Genomic DNA, 21,445 nt, shown 5'->3' on the forward strand with positions numbered 1-21,445 from the left:
CCTGCCGGGAAACACAACTGACCACATAGAAGTGGGTTGGGGGCGGGGGGAGGGAGGGGAGATGTTCTCAACGCTTTCAAAGACCTTCTCCGTTTTGCTGTCCCCACACCCTCACCTTCAGAAAATAGGCAGGAAAAGGCCAAAGGACAACTTGGTGACCCAGTTCCCCGGGTCACCAAGGGGAGGCTGGAGAAAGCATCTAGGGGCCTAGGGGTCCCGCCTGGGTAGATGGGTTAGCCCACCCTTCACCGAGGTCATGGAAGGAATTTCTGGGGGTGTCACTCGAGGGGGTATCTCAGGAGTCCAGTTTGAGGTCATCAAGCTCTCAAAGGGTAACGGATAGGGTGAGGTCTTTAAGTCATTGAGGGGTTGACAGGGTCATTGGTTCAAGTTGTGGATTTAATTCATTAGGGGATTATTAGAGTGTTGTTTATGTTAGGGATGGGCATACTGTTTTAAAAGTCTTTTTGGTCTTTGGTCTTGCTGGCTCTGGTCTTGTTCTAGCTACCAACTCCACCATGGCAGTGTGAAAGCCATAGGCAACATGTAAAGGAATGAGTGTGTCTATGTGTCAATAAAACTATTTGTGGACACTGAACTTTTAATTTCATGTAGTTTTCATATGTCACAAAACATTCTTGTGTGTCTGTGTGTGTGTGTGTGTGTGTAGCCTCAGGCTGTGGTTTGCTAACCCAGGTTTAAGTGACAGAAGTCAAAGTGGATGATCAGTGGGGATGTTTCATTTATTGAGGGATTACTGTGGGCTCAGTATTTATCAGTTTCATCTCTAAGACTTCAAAGATGGTCAGTAGTGATCACTGAGGATGGGCATTGATAGTGAATTAATTGGAAGTCAGTTGAGAGTTCCTTGGGTGTTCATGGGGCATCGTTAGTGGATGTTACTAGCAGTCGTTGGAGGTCAGTGAGACACAGTGAAAGTAGCTGAGGGGCTGTTGGGATTGGGAGTGGTAGTTTAAGTAACTGAGAGGTCAAAAGAGGGAAGGTCACTGAGGGATCCTACTCAGGGCACAACAGTGAATGCCAATGAAATCACTGAGATTTCCTGGACAGTTATTGGTTTTTGGAGACTCAGGGAAGTGAGACACAGAAGTATCAGGAACTTTGAGAATATATGGATGTTCAATGGAGGACTCATGGACACTCTTGAATCCCCGAGTACTCATGGATGCTAATGGTAGTTATTAGGGACTAGCGTATACCGGAGTAAACGAGGAAGAGTCACTGTGGGATCATGAAGGGTCTTTTGTGGACCGTGGTGTTAGTGGATATCATTAGAGGTCAAAGGTCACTGGAAACTGGTGGTACCTGAGGAGTAGGCGCAACACTGAGGGGTCATTGGGCCATCCATATCATCTATGATGGTGACTGGGAGGCAGGGAGGCTGACCCAGAAGCTGGGTTCTGGCTAGCTGGAGATCTTCTGTCTGACTAGTGACTGAGGGTCTGTTTGTCCAGCGTGTGTGCGGGGGTGTATCTGTCTACCTGACTTGACAGTTGTCTGTCCATCCAGCTGGCTTGGTGGGGATGTATCTTTTATCCTGCTGAGGGCCTGACTTTTTCATAGGCTGGAGTCTGTCTTTACTGGCAGAACTTAAGACTGTAGAAGGTAAAGCTGAGGTTTGGCTGGCTAGTTGATTGGGTAGGTGGGTATCTCTCTGCTGGGGTAGTGTCTGTTTGTCCGTTTGTGGGGAAGGTGTCTGTCCTTGAGGGATATTTTCTTTCGGTTGGCTGTGGTCATCTTCCAAATGGCTGGAGCTGGGGGTGTCCATGTGTCTGACCACAGGTCTTTCTGGATGTCTGGCTGGGTGTCTTCCCGTTTGTTCAAGAATATGTCCATTTGTCTGGCTGTCTGTCCCTCTGGAGTCTGTTTGTTTCCCTGGGATTTTGTCCATCTAGAAGTCTGTCTGTCTATCCAGGGGTCTGTATGTTTGTCCGTTTGGGGATCTTTCTATGTGGCTTGAAATCTTATGGCTTCTGAATAGAAGTGGCTGAGACTTCCAGCTGGGTTGGCTGTCGGTCTTTTTGGCTGCACTTTCACCCCCACTCCATGCCCCCCTGTCACTGTTGAACTTGCCTGGCTTCCCGACCGTCTCTTCCTGTCTCTCCAAACATCCAAATGCTCCTGGCTTGCCAGCTGCTCAGCTCAGGCTGGGTGTGGAGGGTGGGAAGACCCCCGAGAGCTCCTCCGGTAGCCTAGCCGCACCTCTCTCTTCCCCCAGAGAATTGCACACGCTGTTCTTACAGTGGGATTTACTGCTGCTAGTGGCCCTTTTGTTCACGCTACTGGTCACAGTCCCATGCAGTGGGAGCAGATGGCATGCCTCTGAAGGTCCCGAGTGTTGTGACGCCCACATGCCACATGCGGGTCTGCCTGTTTGCCAGCTCAGAGTGCTCACTGACTGGCCACTCAGCAGGGCCAAGTGGACTGGTTGCTGGAGGGTGCCTGCAGAAGTTTTCCTAAGGCTGTGAGGAACCCAGGCTGAGCTGATGTTGCAAAGGGGAAAATGGTAACTTTACAATGGAGAAACATAGTGGATATCGCCTTAACGCTGGCAGTTTGGTGGCAGATGCAGAGACTATTGATAATACTACTTTACAGTTCTTCTCTGGCCCCCTTTTGATAGGCAAAAAAAAAAAAGGGCAGAAAACGTTGAAAAAATTCTCCCACTGCTCTTGTTAAAAACCTGTAGGGGCGCCTGGGTGGCTCAGTCGGTTAAGCGGCCAACTTTGGCTCAGGTCATGATCTGGCGGTCCATGAGTTCGAGCCCCGTGTCGGGCTCTGTGCTGACAGCTCAGAGCCTGGAGCCTGTTTCAGATTCTGTGTCTCCCTCTCTCTGACCCTCCTCCGTTCATGCTTTGTCTCTCTCTGTCTCAAAAATAAATAAACATTAAAAAAAATTTAAAAAAAAAAAACAAAAAACAAAAAACCTGCAGGCTGGGTGGGCTGACCTGTTGGTCTAGCCACAGTGTGGCATTTAGCAAACAGGAAAAATGACACTGTCTCCAATGGGAGGGGCAGCTTGTGCCCACCAGTGACTGTAGCTAAGTACCTTTGGAAGGGCTTTTGTTAGTCTCCTTGAACTTTCCTCAGCGGTTTTGGATTTCATTGTTCTGAATTGAGGATCTCTCCTGGTCCCTTTATGGGGCAAAGAGCAGCAGCTCAGAGCTGAGGAAACACAGCCCAGGGAGAAAGCCACCTTATCCTTTCTCAGTCCTGCTGCCAAACCACATGATCTCTCTGTGGAGGGCTTGTTTTTGTCCTCGGAACTGCCCTGCTGTTCTGCTTTAGAGAGGGAGGGGGGAAGCCCTCTTCCTCATCTTTAAAAACGACATCCTTAAAATGTTTATACCAACTTTCCCAGGCCAGCCCCACTTCTTCCAGGACAGAGCCTGGTTATCTCCATCACCTAGAGTGATCTCCAGATGCTAGTGCATGTCTGTGGAGGAAATAAACTCAGCTCCGCGCCCTCTGCGCTGACAGCTCTGGCTCCTGTGAGCTCTAGGCAAACAAGTGCTTCCAACAATGATGCTGCAGCATCCCGGGGCCTCTGCATCCTTGGCGTTCACTTTCTATACACAGTTTTAGCCCGGTGCACACACACCTCTGTATGTGGCACTTTATTTTGAAAAGACCAACTGGCCACATTCTGTTAATCTTAGTCTGGCTGGGGTCCTGCATAGCTAAGGGCTCTTTGGTTGCTGAGTGCAGAACCCATGGCATCACAACCAAAGGGAGGTATGGGTCTGTCTCCACCGGCTTCTGCCACTCAGTTATAAAACTAGAGAGAAGCTAATTGTACATCTATGTCTGGGTAAGTATTACATCTCTGGAAGGATTCCTGTAAGGAGACCAAGAGCAAGGGCAGGGGCATCTCATGCTGCTGCTGCTGTTGCTGGGTGTTTTGCGTTCCTAGCCGATGCACTCTGGCAAGTAGAAAAAAAGGAGGGGTCTGTCAAAAATGCTGTAACTGGCATATGGCATATGGCATAATCAGCTAGAATGTTCTAGAAAATCTTATGAAAAACCAAAAGGGCTTATAAGAAAGTGTAATAAAGTATCTGGTTGAAATATAATACACACACATATCACACATATGCACACAGAAATCACTTCCCTACATACTAGCAAAAAATGAACTTGAAATTATGATGCAAGAAAGATTTCATATTTACTGAAAAATAGCCACCAGGTTTGAAATCTCTAGTGAATTAATAAAGCTAGGCAATGATATTAATGTCTGCTAACATCAAAAAAAGACACACGTTATCAGCCTCCTGGTAAAAGAACACAAGCATTCCTGCCAACAAGATTTAAACCTGTATCTGACCGAACCTTTAGATCTAGATGTTAATGCAAAGGAAATATAAAGGCATAGGAAAATATTAAGTGACACAGCAGGAACAAGATCAGACTGTGGAAACTCTACAAGACAAATAAACCAGTGTCCTAATTGAATAATTGAATATATTTCAAAGAAAAGATTAAAAACAGGGAATCCTATAGGTTACTAGAGACTTAGGATGTATACACAAGTATTTATGGCGGCACTATTCATAATAGCTCCAAAGGAGAAACCACCCAAATTTCATAAAGTGATAAATGTGGCATACACATACATTATTCAGCACCAAAAAGAAATGGAGTACTGACAACAGGGGTAAACTTTGACAGTGTACTGCTAAATAAAAGAACGCAGTCACAAAAACACCACATGTTGTATGATTCCATTCATATGAAATACCCACAATAGGTCTATGGACCAAAAGTAGATTAGTGGTTGCGAGGGGCTGAGGGTGAAGGGATGGTTGGAGGGGAATGGGGAGTGACAGCTTATGGGGACGGGGTTCCTTGTCGGAGAGACAAAATGTTCTAAAACTAGAGCGATGGTTGTACAACCCTGTGAAGATAATAGAAGAAGCTTAATTGTTTGTATTTTTTAATTGTATACTTTGGGTTAACTGTGTGATGTGTGAATTATATCTCAATAGAGCTGTTTAAAAAAAGAATGACAAATGACTTGTCAATCATTTGCAACGAATGGACCTAATGTGGATCCTAGTTCAAACTAACATACTGTAACCAGGGAAAACTGAACAGTAACTGGATATTTAAAATAACATATTTGGAATATATAAAATATATATTTGGAATAATTGTTTTTTTAGGTATAATATGGTATTGTTATTCTTGTTATCTTTTAGAAATATATGCAGAAATATTCATGGATAAAATAACATGGTGTCTAGGATTTGTTTCAAATAAACGAGTGGAGTGGATATAGGGAGTAGGTGGGGCTACAAAGGAAACCAGACTGGCCAACATTGAGAGGGGCTACCATATGGTCCTCTCTTGCTCTTATGCTTGAAATTTTGCACAATTAAATATTTAAAACAATCAATACAGAGGTGAAGTCATTTCTATAGAGAAGGAGAGCAAACAGCTCACAGAGAACACACACATACAAATTCCCAATAGTATTTGACAAGATGCACAACACCTGTCATAATTAAAGAACTACAAATCATTCTGCATCTAGAGCTTGGCTTATGTTGATAAGTCTGATAGTACTCAGTACTGGCAAGGACACAGAAACAGACCTACTGACAGTGGCTGGGACAGCCTCTTGGGGGACAATTCAGCAGCATCTATGATCATTTTAAAGACAAAATTCCACTCACAGGAATTTATTCATCAGATATACTCACGTAAGTGTACACAGAAGTATGTTCAATGATGTTTTGAAGCAAGATTTCTGAGAGTAAAAATAGGAAACACTTGAGTGTGCATCCATTAAATAGGAAGTGGATTCACGTGTACTGGGTATCTTTGATAACCTAGAGGTATCCTAAAGAGATTATTAAAGGGAAAGACACCAAGGTTCAGAATGGTGTGCACAGCATGATCCCTAGATATATATGTCTATATATAGATATATAGGTATATAGACGGTAGATAGATTATATATATATAACACATCTATATCTATCTATATAATATATAACATATATCTATATAACATATATATTATATATATTAAAAATATATAACATATATCTATATAACATATATATTATATATATTAATAATATATATATATTTTAAGGCAATAGTCAATAGTTTCTGGAGAATACGGCTGGATTGTTGGGGTCATGGGGAGTAGGAAGGTGGCTTATTTTTCACTGTGCACTTCTGTATTTTTTTTAAACATGAGGGTGTGTTCCTTTTACAACTTAAAGAAGTGTCAGTTTTAGAGAAGTATTTCCAACATCTTTAAACTCCTGAAGCCAATCAGAACAAATCAAAGTGCCTCTCCTGCACTCCAAAGAAAAGTGGGCAGGGAACCCAGAAGGGAGCTCACAAAAGTGGTCAAGAAGTAAATGAAATGTCTACTCACAGCACTGAAGTAAAGTCTCCCTCCTCCCTGGATCCCAGTGCACTGGTTCCCTTCTGCAAGGCACCATTTGAATGTTTACCCTCCTAGAGATAATGCAGTTCATACACCAGCACAGGGCCCTTGCCCTTTATTTTGCAAACCCGTAACATATCACATATGGCATCTCACCATGCTTTTTACTTAACACTCTATCTTGAGGTGTTCTTCTGTGGCTGCAGTGTTTCACTCTGTGGATGCATCCTAATTTATGTAAATTTAGTGCTACTGATGGACACTTAGGCCGTTTCCCTGTGCTAGAAACAATGGTGCAGATGGTTGCATGGTGACCACTGTGCACACGGTGTGCAGGTCAGGCACATTCCCAGGTCTGGCCACTGGATCAAAGTCGAAATTATGAAATTTCCCCCTAAAGCTTTGCATCTATTCAAAACTCAATTCCCCACAGTATGAACCATACTGAAACTTTTTCATCTTTGCCAATCTGATAAAAATGGTCTCCTGCTACAAACTTTCTGGTAGCAAATATCAAAAGGCTTACTACACTTATGCATCTCCTTGGATCAGAAATTCCACTTCTAGGAATGTGCCCTAAGGAAATAATAAGGGAGAATAAGGGAAAGTGGGCATGATGTTCACTGCAGCCAGTCTGGTGGAACAATGCCTAGAAGTGAAAAACGAATACATTCTCTCTCCTCTTCTTCCCCACCCCTTGGCCCTCTCCATGGCTTTCAATCACCATTACTGTTTAGCATGTCTCTTTTGGTAACTTTAAAACTGCCAGTTATTTACCAACAAAAAATGGGTTTATCTGGGAATAGTAGGGAACTGTAATCCAAGACAAGCACGATTGGGCAAAACCATAGGAAAGTCCAGAGAACAAAGGAGAGGAATGGAATGCTCTTTTATAGAGGAAAATGGGAAGTTGGGAGGGGTGTTCTAAACAAAAAGTCCATGCGAATAAACTGGGAGTTCAAAGTATAGTGGCTTTTCATTGGCTGAGTTGTGACTGTCTCTCAATGGCTGGGCTGTTGCCAGGGGGTAGTAGAAAACCTTTCTCCTGCAAGAGGATGGTGGGGAATAGCAAACCAGCAGCTAAAGTAGCAAGGGACTTAAGAGGTTTTTCTTCCAGTTGGGTCTGCAGTTAACAAGGAATGGTTGGGGGTGAGAACACCCCCTGCTGGCCTATTAACCTCATTGATTCTGAAGTTACCTTTTATTTTCACACCTCAATTTTTTTGCTTGAAGCTTTTCAATAACTTAAAAATATGCTTTAAATAACAACAGAAGGCATTTTTAATTATTTTCCTTTTAAGCCTTTACTGTGAAAAATTTGAAACATACAACAAATTAGAAAGAATGTAACAAACCCTCTGCTAAATATGACAATTAGTATTTTGTTTTAGCTACTTTCCCCCCCTCTCCTGAAGCATTTTCAAGCAAGTTATGGAGCTGATATTTCACCTCCAAATACGTCACGATGTCTCTAAAAACTAACGAAACATTTTCTAAAGGAACTCCAATATTGTCATTCAATAAGATTAGCAATAATTGCTTTAAAACTTCTACTTCTGAAATGTCACGTTTATATATAAAAGTTACAAAAACAGAGCACGGATCTCTCATGCCCTTGACTTGGATTCCCCACATGTTATTATTTCTGAATATTGAGAAGAATACTAGAACATGAAGATCAGTTGCAGACATGAAACAGGGCGTTTCCTGAGCCCAACAGCCCTCTGTTCTCCCTGGGCCACTGCTCCCTGGCCAGGAGAGATGCTCCAAATGGTAGGCACCAAAAGCCCACACCCACTTCTGCCTCCTCTCTTGTCCTTCACATTTCAAAACTGTATAATTTATTAACTGATTTTCTAGAAAAGTCAAACAAAAGATGCACAAATATCCCTTTAATTGCTGTACCATGCCTCAAACTGAAGGCTCCCTGAGTCCTCAGATATTATCTGTGCAATACACAAGTGCTACAGTGGACGTTTCCCCTAACTTGTCTCTTGCTTTATTTTAACTACTGTTATTTTATTGACAAACTTTACAAGCTCCCCTGGTCAAACATCCAGGTAAAGCTGTCCAGGCCTAACAGTCAGGCCTAAATTGTCCTCAGCAGCATCACAGGGACCATTTTTGACCCTAGCATGGTGACTCAAGAAGTAGAACCACATTTTAAATGCTAAGAAACCTACCAAACTGCCATCTGAAAAGACTTTACTCACAGGTTCTTCCACCAGCACAGTATGTTTTTCCAGGGAAAACAGGACTTAACATTAACTTGATTATCCCCCCATCTGCAAAGACCTTTTTTTCTCCAAATAAGGTCATATTCATAGGCACCAAGAATTAGGTTGTGGCCATAATGGGGGGGGGGGGGGGGGGGGGGGGGGGGGGGAGAGGGAGGGGGTGCCATTCAAACAACTGCGTGTCCTCATGCCTCACCTTCAGTAGGTGTGGGGCTCCTGCCCTTCCTGTTTTCTGTATCTCCCTGTACCTTTTGCAGACATGGCAGGCCGGAGGAGGATGCCTCCCTGCTTACTGAGTATCCTCCATTAACTTGGATACTTAACATTACAAAAGTTAACATTTATACCACTCATCCCAATGGCTGAATGCAGCTGATAAGCAAAACACACACCCAATGGTCTAAAGCCCTCCACTACCAGTGAGCCTGTGTGGATTTTCTCAGGAACTTGAAACAATTACACTTGAAGGCTAATTTTAGCACAGAAGAACTCACAATGAAGGGAATACTAAATACTTCGTATCTTATTTTCTGCCTGTCCCTGGCTGAAAATTGGCCCCCAGCACAAAGGCGGCTGTTCTAAGTGAGACTTCTGTGCTATTAAAAAATAAGGAGCACCTGGGTGGCTCAGTCGGTTAAGCGTTGGACTTCAGGTCATGATCTCATGGCTTGTGGGTTCGAGCCTCACGTTGGGCTCTGTGCCGACAGCTGAGCCTGGAGCTGCTCTGGATGTGTCTCTCTCTCTCTGTCCTTCCCCAACTCACACTCTTTCTCTCTCAAAAACAAATGTTAAAAAAAACCTTGATTTTCTCATGGGCTATAAATCCAATGACAAGTGTCCGTATAAAAGACACACAAAGGACACGGACAGTAGAGATCATGTGAAGACAAAGGCAGAAACCACAATGCTGCAATCACATGCCAAAGAACACTAAGGATTGTTGGCAGCCACCAGAAGCTGGAAGAGGCAAGTAACCGAGGAGGGGTTGAGAATACAACCAACACCTTAATCTGACTTCTGGTCTCCAGAATTAAAATGAATTTGTTGTTTTAAGCCACCCAGTTTATGGCAATTTGTGACAGCAGCCCCTGGAAACTAACATAAAATATTATACTACTCTGCTTTGTATATATTTTGGAATTTCTGTAACTTACACAAAAATTTTAGTGGCATATTCTTCATGAACTGAGGCGATGGCAAGGTGAGAGGCTCCAGAAGCCTCTGGATTCACGAGTGGAGCCAAAAGCCACAGACATCATGTGAGGTCCTATCGCCAGCCCCCCCCACGCCCCCCCCCCCCCACTAGGCCACTCCTGCTCCTGGGACCCTCATGAGTATGTCCAGCTCAGGGTCTTTACATGGATCATCCAGATGGCCCCTGCTGCTTCACGCTACCCTGTAGCTCTCCACTCTCCATGCCCCTGCCTGACTTGTTCTCAGGCCGCCCCATTGTGGTGTGATGGATTTCTCTCCGAAGGTTGTTGCTTGGGTGCATGCTGTCGGGTCTTCACGAACATTCTGTGTAAAACCCGTACCACTGTCCATCCCCAGTCTGAGATGAGTTCTCAGAGGGCCTCTGACTTTCCAGTCACAGCAGCATCAAATCTCCCAAACCTTCCCTATGGCTAAGGTACAAGCCAGCAGGTTGGGCCTGCCTCGTCCTACACACAATATCAATATCAGGCCTCAAAATGTCCTTGAGCTGTCAGGTTCCCCCCGAGGGGACCCCAGGAACACTGTCCCTCACATTCAGCCTGACAGTGGGCTTGTCCTAACCACACACAGACAAATGTGGTAGTGTGGCACACAGACTTTATTCTGACCCCTCCCTTCCTCCTGGGTCCAGGTCTATGTCCTGATCAGTGAGTGGGCTCACTCAGCACTCAGAAAGACCCTCTTGCGTGCGGTGTTGGTATACGGGTGCCAGCGCCACTCCACATCTGCGGTGGCCTCCTGCTCCAGCGTGCCCAGGCGAATCATATACACTGGGGGGATGGAGATTGGAACATTGTCATCTATACTGCCAGACTCCCTCCCCATCCCTGACCAGAAGTAGAGTAAAGCCCCAAACTCACACTTCAGTTCAAAGCGAGGCCCAACCTCAGTCAGCTCCACACTGCGGTGGTTGGTCTTCCTATATACGTGGTGCCTGGGGCGAGGGGAGGCAGGGCAGGGATGAGGGGAGACAGGGAGCAGATGTGGGTCGACAATAAACAGCAGAGGGACACAAAAGTCAGGACACCATTCTAAGGCCAGCCCATGGACCCACCGGAAGGAGATATAATCATCTTGGTTCGCAAAGGTGATAACCCGGTGGCTGTCATCTTTGGGCACAGGGAACAGGTAACGGAGTATGTCAGAGACCTGGGTCAGAGGGAAGGAGAGCGGCAAATGCCCAGCCTGGAACTCCCTGCCCCCAGCCCTCACCCTTTGGACCCAGACTCACCCGCTTGCCTAGGCGGGAGGAGAAGCCATGCATGATGAGGTGAGGCTTGGCCTCTGACACGGTTCCCAGGTCGGGGATGTCATGCCGCATGACCACATTGCACAGTGTGAAGTAAGCAGTGGGGCCGAAGGGCAGGTGGCTGACAATGAACCCCACTGGCGGGGCAAGGCAGGCCATCAGAGACCCGCTCTGCTCTCAGACGGTCACCCCAGCAACCCCAGCAGACACCTTGGTGCCTGCCCACCAGACTTACCAGGTGTGCCTCGATGCTCATGGACAACCAGCAGGTCAGTGACCCCGTTGGCTTTGCAGGCTCGCACCAGTGCCCCCACCTCATGCCGGCCACGGTTCATGCGCTGGGCACCCGGGAACACCAACTTCAGCTCCTGCACACGAACACACTCCAATTAGGATTGGGGCCACTAGTGCCTTAGCATCTCCCACTTGCTCCCCACTACTGGTACCTTTGCAAACATCTTCAGGCGAGAACTGGGATCTCGAGAGGTAGTGATCATGACCTTAGGATCCTCAACCCCTGCCCATCGATATTCATCATCCATGTGGTTGGTCACACCTGTCAGGAGCATGAGGGGCAAGAACAGGACATCGTCTTGGGCAGTAAAACGCTAACTTGAGGGAGCGTGAATCTGTCTAGAGCAACACTCTCTGGTAACACCTTCAACAATGAACATGCTCCACACCTGCACTGGGCAGGAAGGTGGCTCCCCAGCCACACTGATCACAAACACAAGTGTGACTGAGGCACTAAGTTTTTAAATATGATTTAATTTTAGTTCATTTTAATTATATTTATCACACAGGGTTAGTTGCTACCATACTAGCACAAGTCCAGATTGTTAGGCCAAACGTAACAGACTCCTTTCCCTCATAACAAAAATTCATAATGTCTTTGATACCTTTAATATCTGTTGAATAACGCAATGAATGAAACATGCGGATGCCAAGGAAGTACAGGAGCTGGGGACATGGCAGTGAACAAAATGGACACTGTCTTGCCCTGGCAGAGTTCCTATTCTAGTAAGGGAAACAACAGACAAAACAGAAAGTGGGATAATATTGTATGTGTTACATAAATGGAATGGGGAGCAGTAAAGAAGAGCTGTTCTGAGGTGCCATCTGTGCAGAGCCATGAGGGCACTTGGGAGAGTTTTGGGAGCAGGAGCTGCAGAGCCTTTCCTTCAAGGTGTCTGAGGAATGACATGGAAGCCAGCAGGCTCAAGTGCAGGGAGAAAAGCTGGCCCAGTGTCAGGAAAGTTCACCTTCACCACCGGCATCATCAAACTCCAGGGATCCTTGTAAGGCCAGAGCCTCCCTGCGTAACTCCGTAGGAATCAGGCGGTTCTCTGCAGGGGGAAGACAGAGGGGCTGAGTAAGACACAAGCATGGATTCTTCATTTGAACAACACCGTGGCTTACAAAAACTGTACAGACTTGATGAAAAAGTACCTTTTCACTCCTTTCTGTGCAGAAAGAAGATTCATGATTTTTTGGCAGGAGGAAGGGAAAGACAAAACGATTTGTCTTACATGCCAACCCGTTAACAATGGTTACAGGTTGTTTATTGTTCCTGAGTTTCATGGTTTGAGGGCTTTCTAAAAATATTTAATCGCAAGTATACACTGTTTTTGTAATTAGAAAAAAATTAACAAACTAATTTTTTTAAAGAATAAACCCAGAGTGCTCTGTACAAAGGTGGACCAGAAATCCTGAAACCCTCTGATAACAAAACTGCTAATCTTGCAGGGTCTGCATACTCAGTGTAGAGCCTGAGGTGGGACTGGAACTCACAAACTGTGAGATCATGAACTGAGCTGAAGTCGGATGCTTAAATCCGACTGAGCCACCCAAGTGCCCCCAAACTGCTAATCTTGATGCTTTGGGTCAGAGGTTTCTTCTGTGAACTAAAGCTGTACTTGGCAGAAGGGCTGGGCTGTAGGCAGAGCTGAAGTACAGAATATGAACATGCCCTTGGACCCAAGATTTCTTTCCAATATGCCCTGGAGAAATTCTTGCACATGGAAGAAAAGGTTCATAGCAGCAGTGCTGTTCTTAACTGCCCCAAACTAAAAATAAGCTCAATGCCAAGCACAGGGAAATGGGAGCCCCCACTACACTCAACTGATCTTAGAAACAATGCTGAGTGAAAATATAAAGCTGTGAAAGAATACATACAACCTAAAAATTACATTTAAAACTAAAAATCGAGCCATATGATTTAGGGATACAAACAAGCATGACATAAGCACAAAGAAAAACAAGGAAACGGTTTATTTTCAAACACTATTCAATGTTGTGGTTATCTGAGTTGGGGTAAATATTCTTGAATTTCAATATATTGAGCATTTTTAATTTCTAATGTGGGCAGATAGGTCACAAGTGTTTAACACAATGCTTAATGCAAACATATATATACAAAACATATGCACTTTCTGTCTAAACCATAAGAAAATCAAAGTGAATTTAAAATAATTAGAGGTATTAAGCTAAAGTACTATCAGAATAGAAAACAAAGTTCCATCCACACAAGAACCAAGAAAATAGGGATGGATACGGGACTTCCCATTAGGCATGTGTAACACTCTTCATTAGTATGACAAATAAAAAGCATAGAAAATACTTTTTTTTTTAAATTTTTTTTTCAACGTTTTTTATTTATTTTTTGGGACAGAGAGAGACAGAGCATGAACGGGGGAGGGGCAGAGAGAGAGGGAAACAGAGAATCGGAAACAGGCTCCAGGCTCTGAGCCATCAGCCCAGAGCCCGACGCGGGGCTCGAACTCACGGACCGTGAGATCGAACTCACGGACCGTGAGATCGTGACCTGGCTGAAGTCGGACGCTCAACCGACTGCGCCACCCAGGCGCCCCTAGAAAATACTTTTTTAAAAAAAGTGGAGAAAATACTGCAAAGTTAGATCCTAATTAACAACTCAAAATTAAGTTCTCTGCAATTTAACAGTTTTAAAAAGCAAGGGAATCATAACAATGCTAAGACAGTGAGATATTCTTGCTACCTTGTACTGAAGGTAGCAAAAAGAAAAATAAGGGCGGTGGGGGCGGAGGTAAAATATCTATAGGACAACGTAGAGAATTTAAATTTTGTAAGAACACGCTGTAAACAAAATTAATAGGCAAACTGTAAAATCTGGATACTGCAGCACAAATGTAAGTAATTCATACCATCACGGAAGGGGCATCTGCAAACCAACAGGAGACCCAACAGGCAAGGAAAACGGCCCAGTGTTCTTAGCCACACTAAGAAATGCTAATAAAAGGGTTTTATTCCGTTGGGTTTTAAAATGCAAACCAATGGTCTTCATAATGCCACATTTAGAGCTGCCTAGGGGCGGCGACAGGCATACCTTCGAGCGCGCGCCGAACCTTCTCTTTCTTCTCCTGGGCGGCTCGCTGAGACTCCTCGCGTGCCTTGCGGTACAGGTACTCCCGGCGAAGGCGGGCCTCACGACGCAGCTAGGGAACAGCGGGTCCGGTCGACCTCTTTCTAGCCACACACGCCCGGGCCCCGAGGGCCACCCGCCCCAAGTCCAGGAACCATCCCCAGCCCTCCGCGAACCCCCAACATCAAAAGCAGGAGCTCAAACATTCCTCCTACCATTCTGAGCGCGGCTTCCACGTGGGTCCCGGAGAATCTGCCGGCTCAGCCCGCGCAGCTCCACCCTCGATTCTGCCCTCAACCAAGAAGGTAGCCAGAAGCTTCACTAGACTCTGCTACTGCTAGAAGCGCCCAATGTTAAGATGGTGAAGGGTGGGGTGGAAGTCGCAAGGCAATTGGCCAGTCTGGAAGCGCATGCTCACTGGAGCAGCCAGTAGGCTGGCGTCAAAGTGTTGTCCCATAGGATAGCAGTTAATAAAGATGTCAGTGTGTGGCTTCGCTACTTGTCACTGCTGTGCAGGATGCCCAATTTTAAGATGACGAACTGCTAAAATATTCATAACTGGCGGCCTTAAATGACCCAGCAACTGTAAAAGCAGCACAGCGGTAGACCAGAGGCTCGCCTCCGGGTTCCGGGAATTGAAACCCCTCCTCCCTTAAATAGCTGCCTCGTCCATCGCCACAGCTATAGCCCTACTTTTAAAATGCAGCCATCACCAGGAGGAACTCAGAACTACCCATAATTCTAGCCGACTGTTCGGTAGGCTGGCCTACTTCAGAGAAACCTACTAATCAGTTCTGTGCCGCTGCTCTAGGCGCGCTTGCCTTTAGAAGCGACTACCCGGCTACCTCTAAACATCCGGAGACTAGGCCCACGTCTGGGAACGCCCCTTGAAGGTGGGTCTCGGGGGCCTATTGGCTGTCATGCCGGCATGGCGAACGGCGATTGGACGACCTGGGAAGAGGCTGGTTCCAGACCTCAGTTCCTTGGGCCCATGGCTGCGCCGGACCTACGAGCGGAGTTGGACTCGCTGCTTCTGCAGCTGTTCCAGGACCTGGAAGAACTGGAGGCGAAGCGGGCGGCACTGAACGCTCGGGTGGAGGAGGTGGGAGGCTGGGGAGGGAGGGCGAGAGGGCATGCGGAGGTAAACTGAGTTTCACCGCTCTCCTCTCATCTCAGGGCTGGCTCTCGCTTTCCAAAGCTCGCTACTCTATGGGTGCCAAATCGGTAGGTCCCCTGCAGTATGCCTCCCTCATGGAGCCCCAGGTCTGCGTCTACACCAGGTGAGGAGCTGTGCATGCTGGAGCGGGTAGGCGGGCAGGGGTCCAGGCTGGGGCCTCCAAATGTCGATCCTACCTTCTCGTTCTTCAGCGAGGCCCAGGACGGACTCCAGAGGTTCTGGCTGGTGAGAGCCAGCGCCCAGACTCCAGAGGAGGTGGGGCCCCGAGAGGCAGGTGGGTCCCCCTCCCTCCCCCGCTTCTTCCCGCCTGGGCGCCCTCCCGATGTCAAAAACAAAATGTACAGGATAATTGAGGAGATGATTTTATTAAGGGTGTTGCGATGGAGAGAGCAGCCCAGATTGGAGGATCAGAATGTCTCAGCAAGGTAGACAAGTTTTAGATAAGGTCCTTTACAGTTGTGATAGTTTTGCAATCAGGGTAGGTTTCAGTCAGTTGGACAGAAAATGTTTATATGTCTAACTACCTTAGAGGGACAAAATTCTAATCGCAGTCACTTATGAGAGGAATGGGGAGTTGGAAGTTCTGTCTGGCCTTTCAGCATGTTCAGGCAAATGAGAAAAGTCAGTGTGTGGTTCTGTCACAGGTTAACAAGGGAGTCATTTGCTGATGTTATGAGAGTCTTGAGAAAGAGTGGTCAGGGCCTCTCATCTGAGTCACAAAGGGAAGGGTTGTTCTTTATGGTAAGCTGCTTTCTGGAACATAAATGGTTGGGGGAATTTTCCAACCATCGGTGTTTGTCAGGATCATGAGCTCAGATCAAGTTCAACATTGTCACTGAGAAGACAAGGAATACTTAATGAAACCCCCAACCTCCAGTCTTTCTTTACCCAGCTTTGCGAAGACGCAAGGGTCTCACCAGAACCCCAGAGCCAGAGTCCTTCCCAGCCCTCCGGGACCCTCTGAACTGGTTTGGAATCCTGGTTCCTCACAGTCTACGGCAGGCCCAAGCCAGCTTCCGGGAGGGTGAGTGGATCCTCTATCTCCTGGAAGGACTTGAGCACTAATGCCATGCCACAGCTGGGCTTAATCTGCAAAGGATTTTCCAGGTTTTCTCCAGCAGACTTTTATTGTACACCTGCTGTTTTTTCAGAAAGCATTTACTGGCTGTTGGTAGTGTTCCAGGCCCATGCTAGGTGCTGGGGATACAGCAGGAAACAAAAGGGATAAACACCCCTCATGGAATGTTTATTCTGTTGAGGGGAGAAAGAGAACATGCAAGTAAATAAGTAAGCCCTATACATAATACCAGGTAGGGGATTGTTATGAAAAAATAAGATAGGGTACAGTGGATGGAGTTGGACAGGAGTGGGCTAGAGGAGTTATTTTATGAAGGGTGGTCTGGAAAGGCTTCTCTGAAGAGATGGAGAGAACTTTGTGGGTGATCTGGGGGATTGGTGTTGTTGGCAGAAGTATTAGCCAGGGCAAATGCTTTGAGATGAGATGGTGTTTGAGATGGCAGAGAGGAAGCCAATAGGTTGGAGTGGAATTAATGCAGGGGGTAATGCCAGGAGCTGAGGTCAGAGGGGGGCTGGGCCAGGTGATTTGAGGCTGTGTAGACCCTGATGAGGACTTTGGCTCTGAACAGAGGGAGGTGCACTGGACCCACAGAGTGGTAGGAAAGTTGTGGGTACTGGGTGGGAAAAGACAAGAGCAAAGGGAGGAAGCAGGTGCCAGGGAGCAGTCATGCTTGAGATACAGGTGAAGGCTGTGAAGGAGGGGGTAAGTGGTGGGAACCTGTATGTTTTGAGAGTAAAAGCCATAGGATTTGCTGATAGATCAATTTGAGAGTAAGGGAAGGAGTGAAGAACGAGCCCCTAGATTCCACCTGGGGATTCCACCTGAGCCAGACCACCTGGGGACTGAAGCTGCCCTCACCTGTTGTGAGAGGGCTGCAGAGTTGCAGCCAAGGGTAAAGTCAGGAGTTGGGTGTGAGTATGTTCCCAGTGCTGGGTGGTGGAGACTTTGATCAGGTGTCTGGGCACATGCAATCTGGAGTCTGGAAGAGACCTGGCCTTGAAAGAGCAATTTGGGAGCCCACTGCATGACACTGTGTTTAAATTCTCAAGCTGCTGACACACGGCATTAAAGCTGAGATCAGCAGAGGGCCTTGGAGTGTGGAGAGGAGATGGGAAGAGATAGGGGAGAAACCAGATGAGGAGACTGAGAAGCAGTGGTGAGGCAGGAGCATCACCCAGAGGGTAAGGGACCCCAGAAGAAAAGAAGAGAAAGTGCTTCCTGGAGAGAGGTGATCAGATGCATGGCCAGCTCTGCTGTTAGGCAGGTAGGCTGAAGACTGAACTGGCCAGTGGACTAGGCAGCATGGAGGACCCAGATGACTCAATAGAGGCGTCAGGCAAAAGCCACCTCGATGTGGATCCAGGATGTGGAGCACTCTTGGAGGCAGAGAATACAGATAGAGGGAGAGAACAGTGAAGTACTGTGATAATGAAGGAAAGAAGGAAGGAAATGAGGGCATGCAACAGTGTTATGATCTGTGAATTTTTAGTTCTTGATGGGTGATAGTAAGGGGGTCAAGGTCTGTTGAAGAGGTAGAATTTTGTGTGTCTAGTGAAGTTCTGAAGTAGCCAATGCAAGGCTCTTCCTGGAATATTTTAGGAATAGCATGGAGGCCAGAGTTCTGGGGACTTTCCAGTCCCTGGGGATGTCCCCTGAGTCATGTGTCACATCACAGATACCATGGTGACAATCGTATCTCTTCATTTAGGCCTGCAGCTGGCTGCAGACATGGCCACCCTTCAGATCCGCATTGACTGGGGTCGAAGCCAGCTCCGGGGGCTCCAGGAAAAACTCAAGCAGCTGGAGCCTGAGTCTGCTTGACCTGTGACCAGAGACAGAGGAGTGAGCGCAGCTGTTCCTTCATGTGGCTGGCTACCTTATGTCAGGCCTTCCTCCTTCACAGATTGCCCCTGCCCCTATTCCCAGCTAATCCCTACTACTTAAAATTTCTCTGGTTTGCATGTTTTCAGCTTTGTTAGATGTGAAAGTTTGAAGAGGCAAACTGAGTAATGTTGAAAGTCACTACTGTGAAACCACTTCTAGGCTTGTATTCTCCTAGGACACAGTCATGTGGGGCAGAGGGCAAAGTTGTTAGGTTAGTTCATATTAGTAAATAACCAGAACATCCTCGTGGATATATCAGCTGCAGTTTCTTTACAAGATGCAATACTATCCAGCTAGTGGCAGGGAAGGGCAAAAAATAGGTGCTTCAGTTTCACTAGATTCTCAAAACTGATTTTGATGTAGGAAAAAAAACCAAACATGGATAACAGATCAGGACAGCATGATTCCATGTCAATAAAAAACACAAACACCTGAGTAGATAGGCAGTCCTTGACAGGTTTTAAGCCAGAAAGTAAAAAAGATTTGACTTAGATTTTCAAGGGAACTCTAGGAAGGGAACTCCAGGAAATGACCTTTCAGATTTTTAAAAACCTCCTCTATCTTTACAGGAGTGAGACCAACCCTCTTTTAATTTTTGAAGGTCCAGTTGTATTTCCTGTGATGGGAACTGTGTCCATGCTTCATTTTCCTGCTGGGTTGTTGGTATTTTTAGCAGTTTCCAGGAGGTAATCTTTATGTTTGGGGAAAATTAATCCTTTGTTCATATACGAAATATAAATATTTTTCCCAATTTGTCTTTTAACTTTCCATATGGTGTTTTTTTAAAGCCTTTATTATAAAATAAAACAAATTAAACTGCACAAAATAATTGACTAGCTTAATGAATAACTAAGGTGAAAGCTGTAGTAACCATCACCCAGCTCTTGTATTTTTCTTTTTAGTCAGTTTTCTTAATAGAGTTGAATTGATCAATCAGCTGTTTTATGATTTCTGGACTTGGGGTTGTAATTGATGTGATAAAGGAATTCTCCAGTGTTTTCCTCAAAAACTTTCAGTTGAGGTACGGAGTGAATCTTGCAACCAATTTGTCTTTTCTACCATAGGTCTACATACATATATACATTATGTTGATTAATCCACCCCTACCGCTTTGAGATGCCACCTTTTATTCTTTCACTTAATCCCAGTGTGTACCCCTACCATATTTTGGACTTCCATTGTTTCATTGATCTTACTGTCAGTTAATAATCCTTGAGCCTTTCACATATACTTTAATCGCAGTGGTCAGATTTGTGATTGGATTGGGGAGAATGTTTTGTTTTTGTTTTTGCCACTTTGAGCTTAAGCTGTCCGTGAAAAGCCTACTGGAAGCACTCAAAAGTAAAGTAGAGAAATTTCAGAACAAAATACGGCTGCTACCAACGAAGAAGCTAAAATAAAATACCACAATCCGTTTTTGCTTTTCACGGAAAAGATATTAACGTGGAACTCCGGTCCTAGAAGGGGTCCTTTATTTTAGATGTCAGTAAATGACCGTTTATTGTTTGGAGTTGGGCTTCAGGTGTGCCTGCAAACGCGGATTGTGAAGACCGAAACGCCCGGCAATCTGCCCTGGCTCTAGTCCTTTAGATTTCCGGGACCAGGAGTTCCCGCCCCTGAGGAGGCCCGGATGTTCCCACCCAGGCCGAGTCTTGAGAAAGGGGTCTTGAAACTGGGGCTGGTGGAGCTGCAGTCAGAGCGAATCTCCATGGGCGGAGCAAGCCCGGTAGTGCGCCGCTGTTGTGTGGGGGTGCACATGACAAATTGATAGAAGTGATGTGTACAAGATGAGAGGCAGGTTGGTGCTGACTCCCATATGGTCTAGCGGTTAGGATACCTGGTTTTCACCCAGGCGGCCCGGGTTCGACTCCCGGTATGGGAACAGAGGTGTTGTTTTGTTTCTTCAATTGGCTGGAATTTTGTTTCTTCTGCCAGTGGAACACCTCAAATAGAATTGGGCATTTCTCTCTATTTAAACCTGGAGAAATTGAGGCCCAGGGAGCTCTGGGCCCCAGCTTTCTGTATTTTGAACGAAGTGTCAATTTTCACCATATCAGTAACTGTTTTCTCTATCAGCAACTTATTAATTATAGAAGATACCATATACATTATAGAAGTGAATACTATTATATTTAAATATTAAATAATATTTAAAATATTCAAAATTTATTGTCAATCTCAGTGGAGGGTGACCACTGTCTGGCTCCTCCCACACACCTCTGGGTAAGGACACCCTCCAGGAGGAAGGAGGGGCTGGGTGGAATCAAGACACTTGCAGCCTCTGCTCCAGAGACAGTCCAGAAGCTGGGCTGCAAGGTTTGGAGCTGAGTCTCTGGAGGAGCACAGGATGAAGTGCATGAATGGACTGGAGAGAGCCAGTTGGAAGAAGTCTCTGACAATTTAACTTTCTCTGGTCTTGTGGCCGCTTTGTTTGCCGAATGGTCCAGTGGCTAGAGTTCCGTTTTTTTTCACCTGAGCAAGCCGGTGTTCCCCCTACCCTTTATGAAAGTTACTTAAAACTTTAAAATAACCCCTCACTCAGCCCCCCCCCCCCCCGCAACACGTGCACAATGCCCATCAAAAACTACAAACATGAGTCACTAAATGCCTTCCTCAATTTTCCACCTCCTTTTCTCTGGTTCACTTAGTCAATCCAGGGAGGTTATGTGCAGGTCCTGCCTTCAGGAGTAGACCACTACACTAGTTTATTCATTCACACATTTTGGGGGGAGAAATTATTTCTATTATATTACTTTAAAATATTACATGTTAAATATT

The 21,445-nt window shown here is 45.9% G+C and overlaps 2 protein-coding genes and 1 non-coding gene across 4 annotated transcripts; 2 read left to right on the top strand and 1 right to left on the bottom strand.

The window, feature by feature from the left end:
* Window positions 1-10,459: 10,459 nt before the first annotated feature.
* IMP4 (IMP U3 small nucleolar ribonucleoprotein 4) lies at window positions 10,460-15,420 on the bottom strand. The gene is made up of 9 exons (XM_040463750.1): window positions 14,744-15,420; window positions 14,493-14,601; window positions 12,391-12,474; window positions 11,575-11,684; window positions 11,364-11,496; window positions 11,111-11,265; window positions 10,934-11,028; window positions 10,740-10,813; window positions 10,460-10,649 (listed from the first exon to the last, which is right to left on the bottom strand). The coding sequence occupies exons 1-9, from the start codon at window positions 14,744-14,746 to the stop codon at window positions 10,537-10,539; spliced, it is 876 nt and encodes a 291-aa protein (XP_040319684.1). The 5' UTR covers window positions 14,747-15,420; the 3' UTR covers window positions 10,460-10,536.
* Window positions 15,421-15,444: 24 nt separating this feature from the next.
* VMA22 (vacuolar ATPase assembly factor VMA22) lies at window positions 15,445-19,903 on the top strand. 2 transcript variants are annotated; one of them, XM_040463751.1, is made up of 5 exons: window positions 15,445-15,630; window positions 15,705-15,808; window positions 15,897-15,979; window positions 16,583-16,729; window positions 18,492-19,903. In XM_040463751.1, exons 1-5 carry the CDS (start codon window positions 15,457-15,459, stop codon window positions 18,602-18,604), a joined length of 621 nt encoding a protein of 206 aa, XP_040319685.1. In that variant the 5' UTR covers window positions 15,445-15,456; the 3' UTR covers window positions 18,605-19,903. The 2 variants fall into 2 exon arrangements, with proteins under 2 accessions (XP_040319685.1, XP_040319686.1); XM_040463752.1 differs by having other exon boundaries at window positions 15,449-15,630; window positions 16,598-16,729.
* Window positions 19,904-20,477: 574 nt separating this feature from the next.
* On the top strand, window positions 20,478-20,549 carry TRNAE-UUC (transfer RNA glutamic acid (anticodon UUC)). Its single transcript has one exon. It is a non-coding gene; the product is annotated as a tRNA-Glu (tRNA).
* Window positions 20,550-21,445: the final 896 nt, after the last annotated feature.

This window comes from Herpailurus yagouaroundi, unplaced genomic scaffold (assembly GCF_014898765.1).
Source record: "Herpailurus yagouaroundi ecotype Mexico unplaced genomic scaffold, PumYag 426, whole genome shotgun sequence".
Taxonomy (NCBI): Eukaryota; Metazoa; Chordata; class Mammalia; order Carnivora; family Felidae; genus Herpailurus; species Herpailurus yagouaroundi.

Excerpts from the sequence above, each read along its gene's own strand:
- VMA22 (XM_040463751.1), top strand. The coding sequence starts at position 15,457 with ATGGCGAACGGCGATTGGACGACCTGGGAAGAGGCTGGTTCCAGACCT. Across the intron at positions 15,631-15,704 it reads TGAACGCTCGGGTGGAGGAG|GGCTGGCTCTCGCTTTCCAA; the intron begins GTGGGAGGCTGG and ends CTCTCATCTCAG. Across the intron at positions 15,809-15,896 it reads CAGGTCTGCGTCTACACCAG|CGAGGCCCAGGACGGACTCC; the intron begins GTGAGGAGCTGT and ends CTCGTTCTTCAG.
- IMP4 (XM_040463750.1), bottom strand. Across the intron at positions 11,497-11,574 it reads GCCTGAAGATGTTTGCAAAG|GAGCTGAAGTTGGTGTTCCC; the intron begins GTACCAGTAGTG and ends GTTCGTGTGCAG. Across the intron at positions 10,650-10,739 it reads GCCTCGCTTTGAACTGAAGT|TGTATATGATTCGCCTGGGC; the intron begins GTGAGTTTGGGG and ends CCATCCCCCCAG.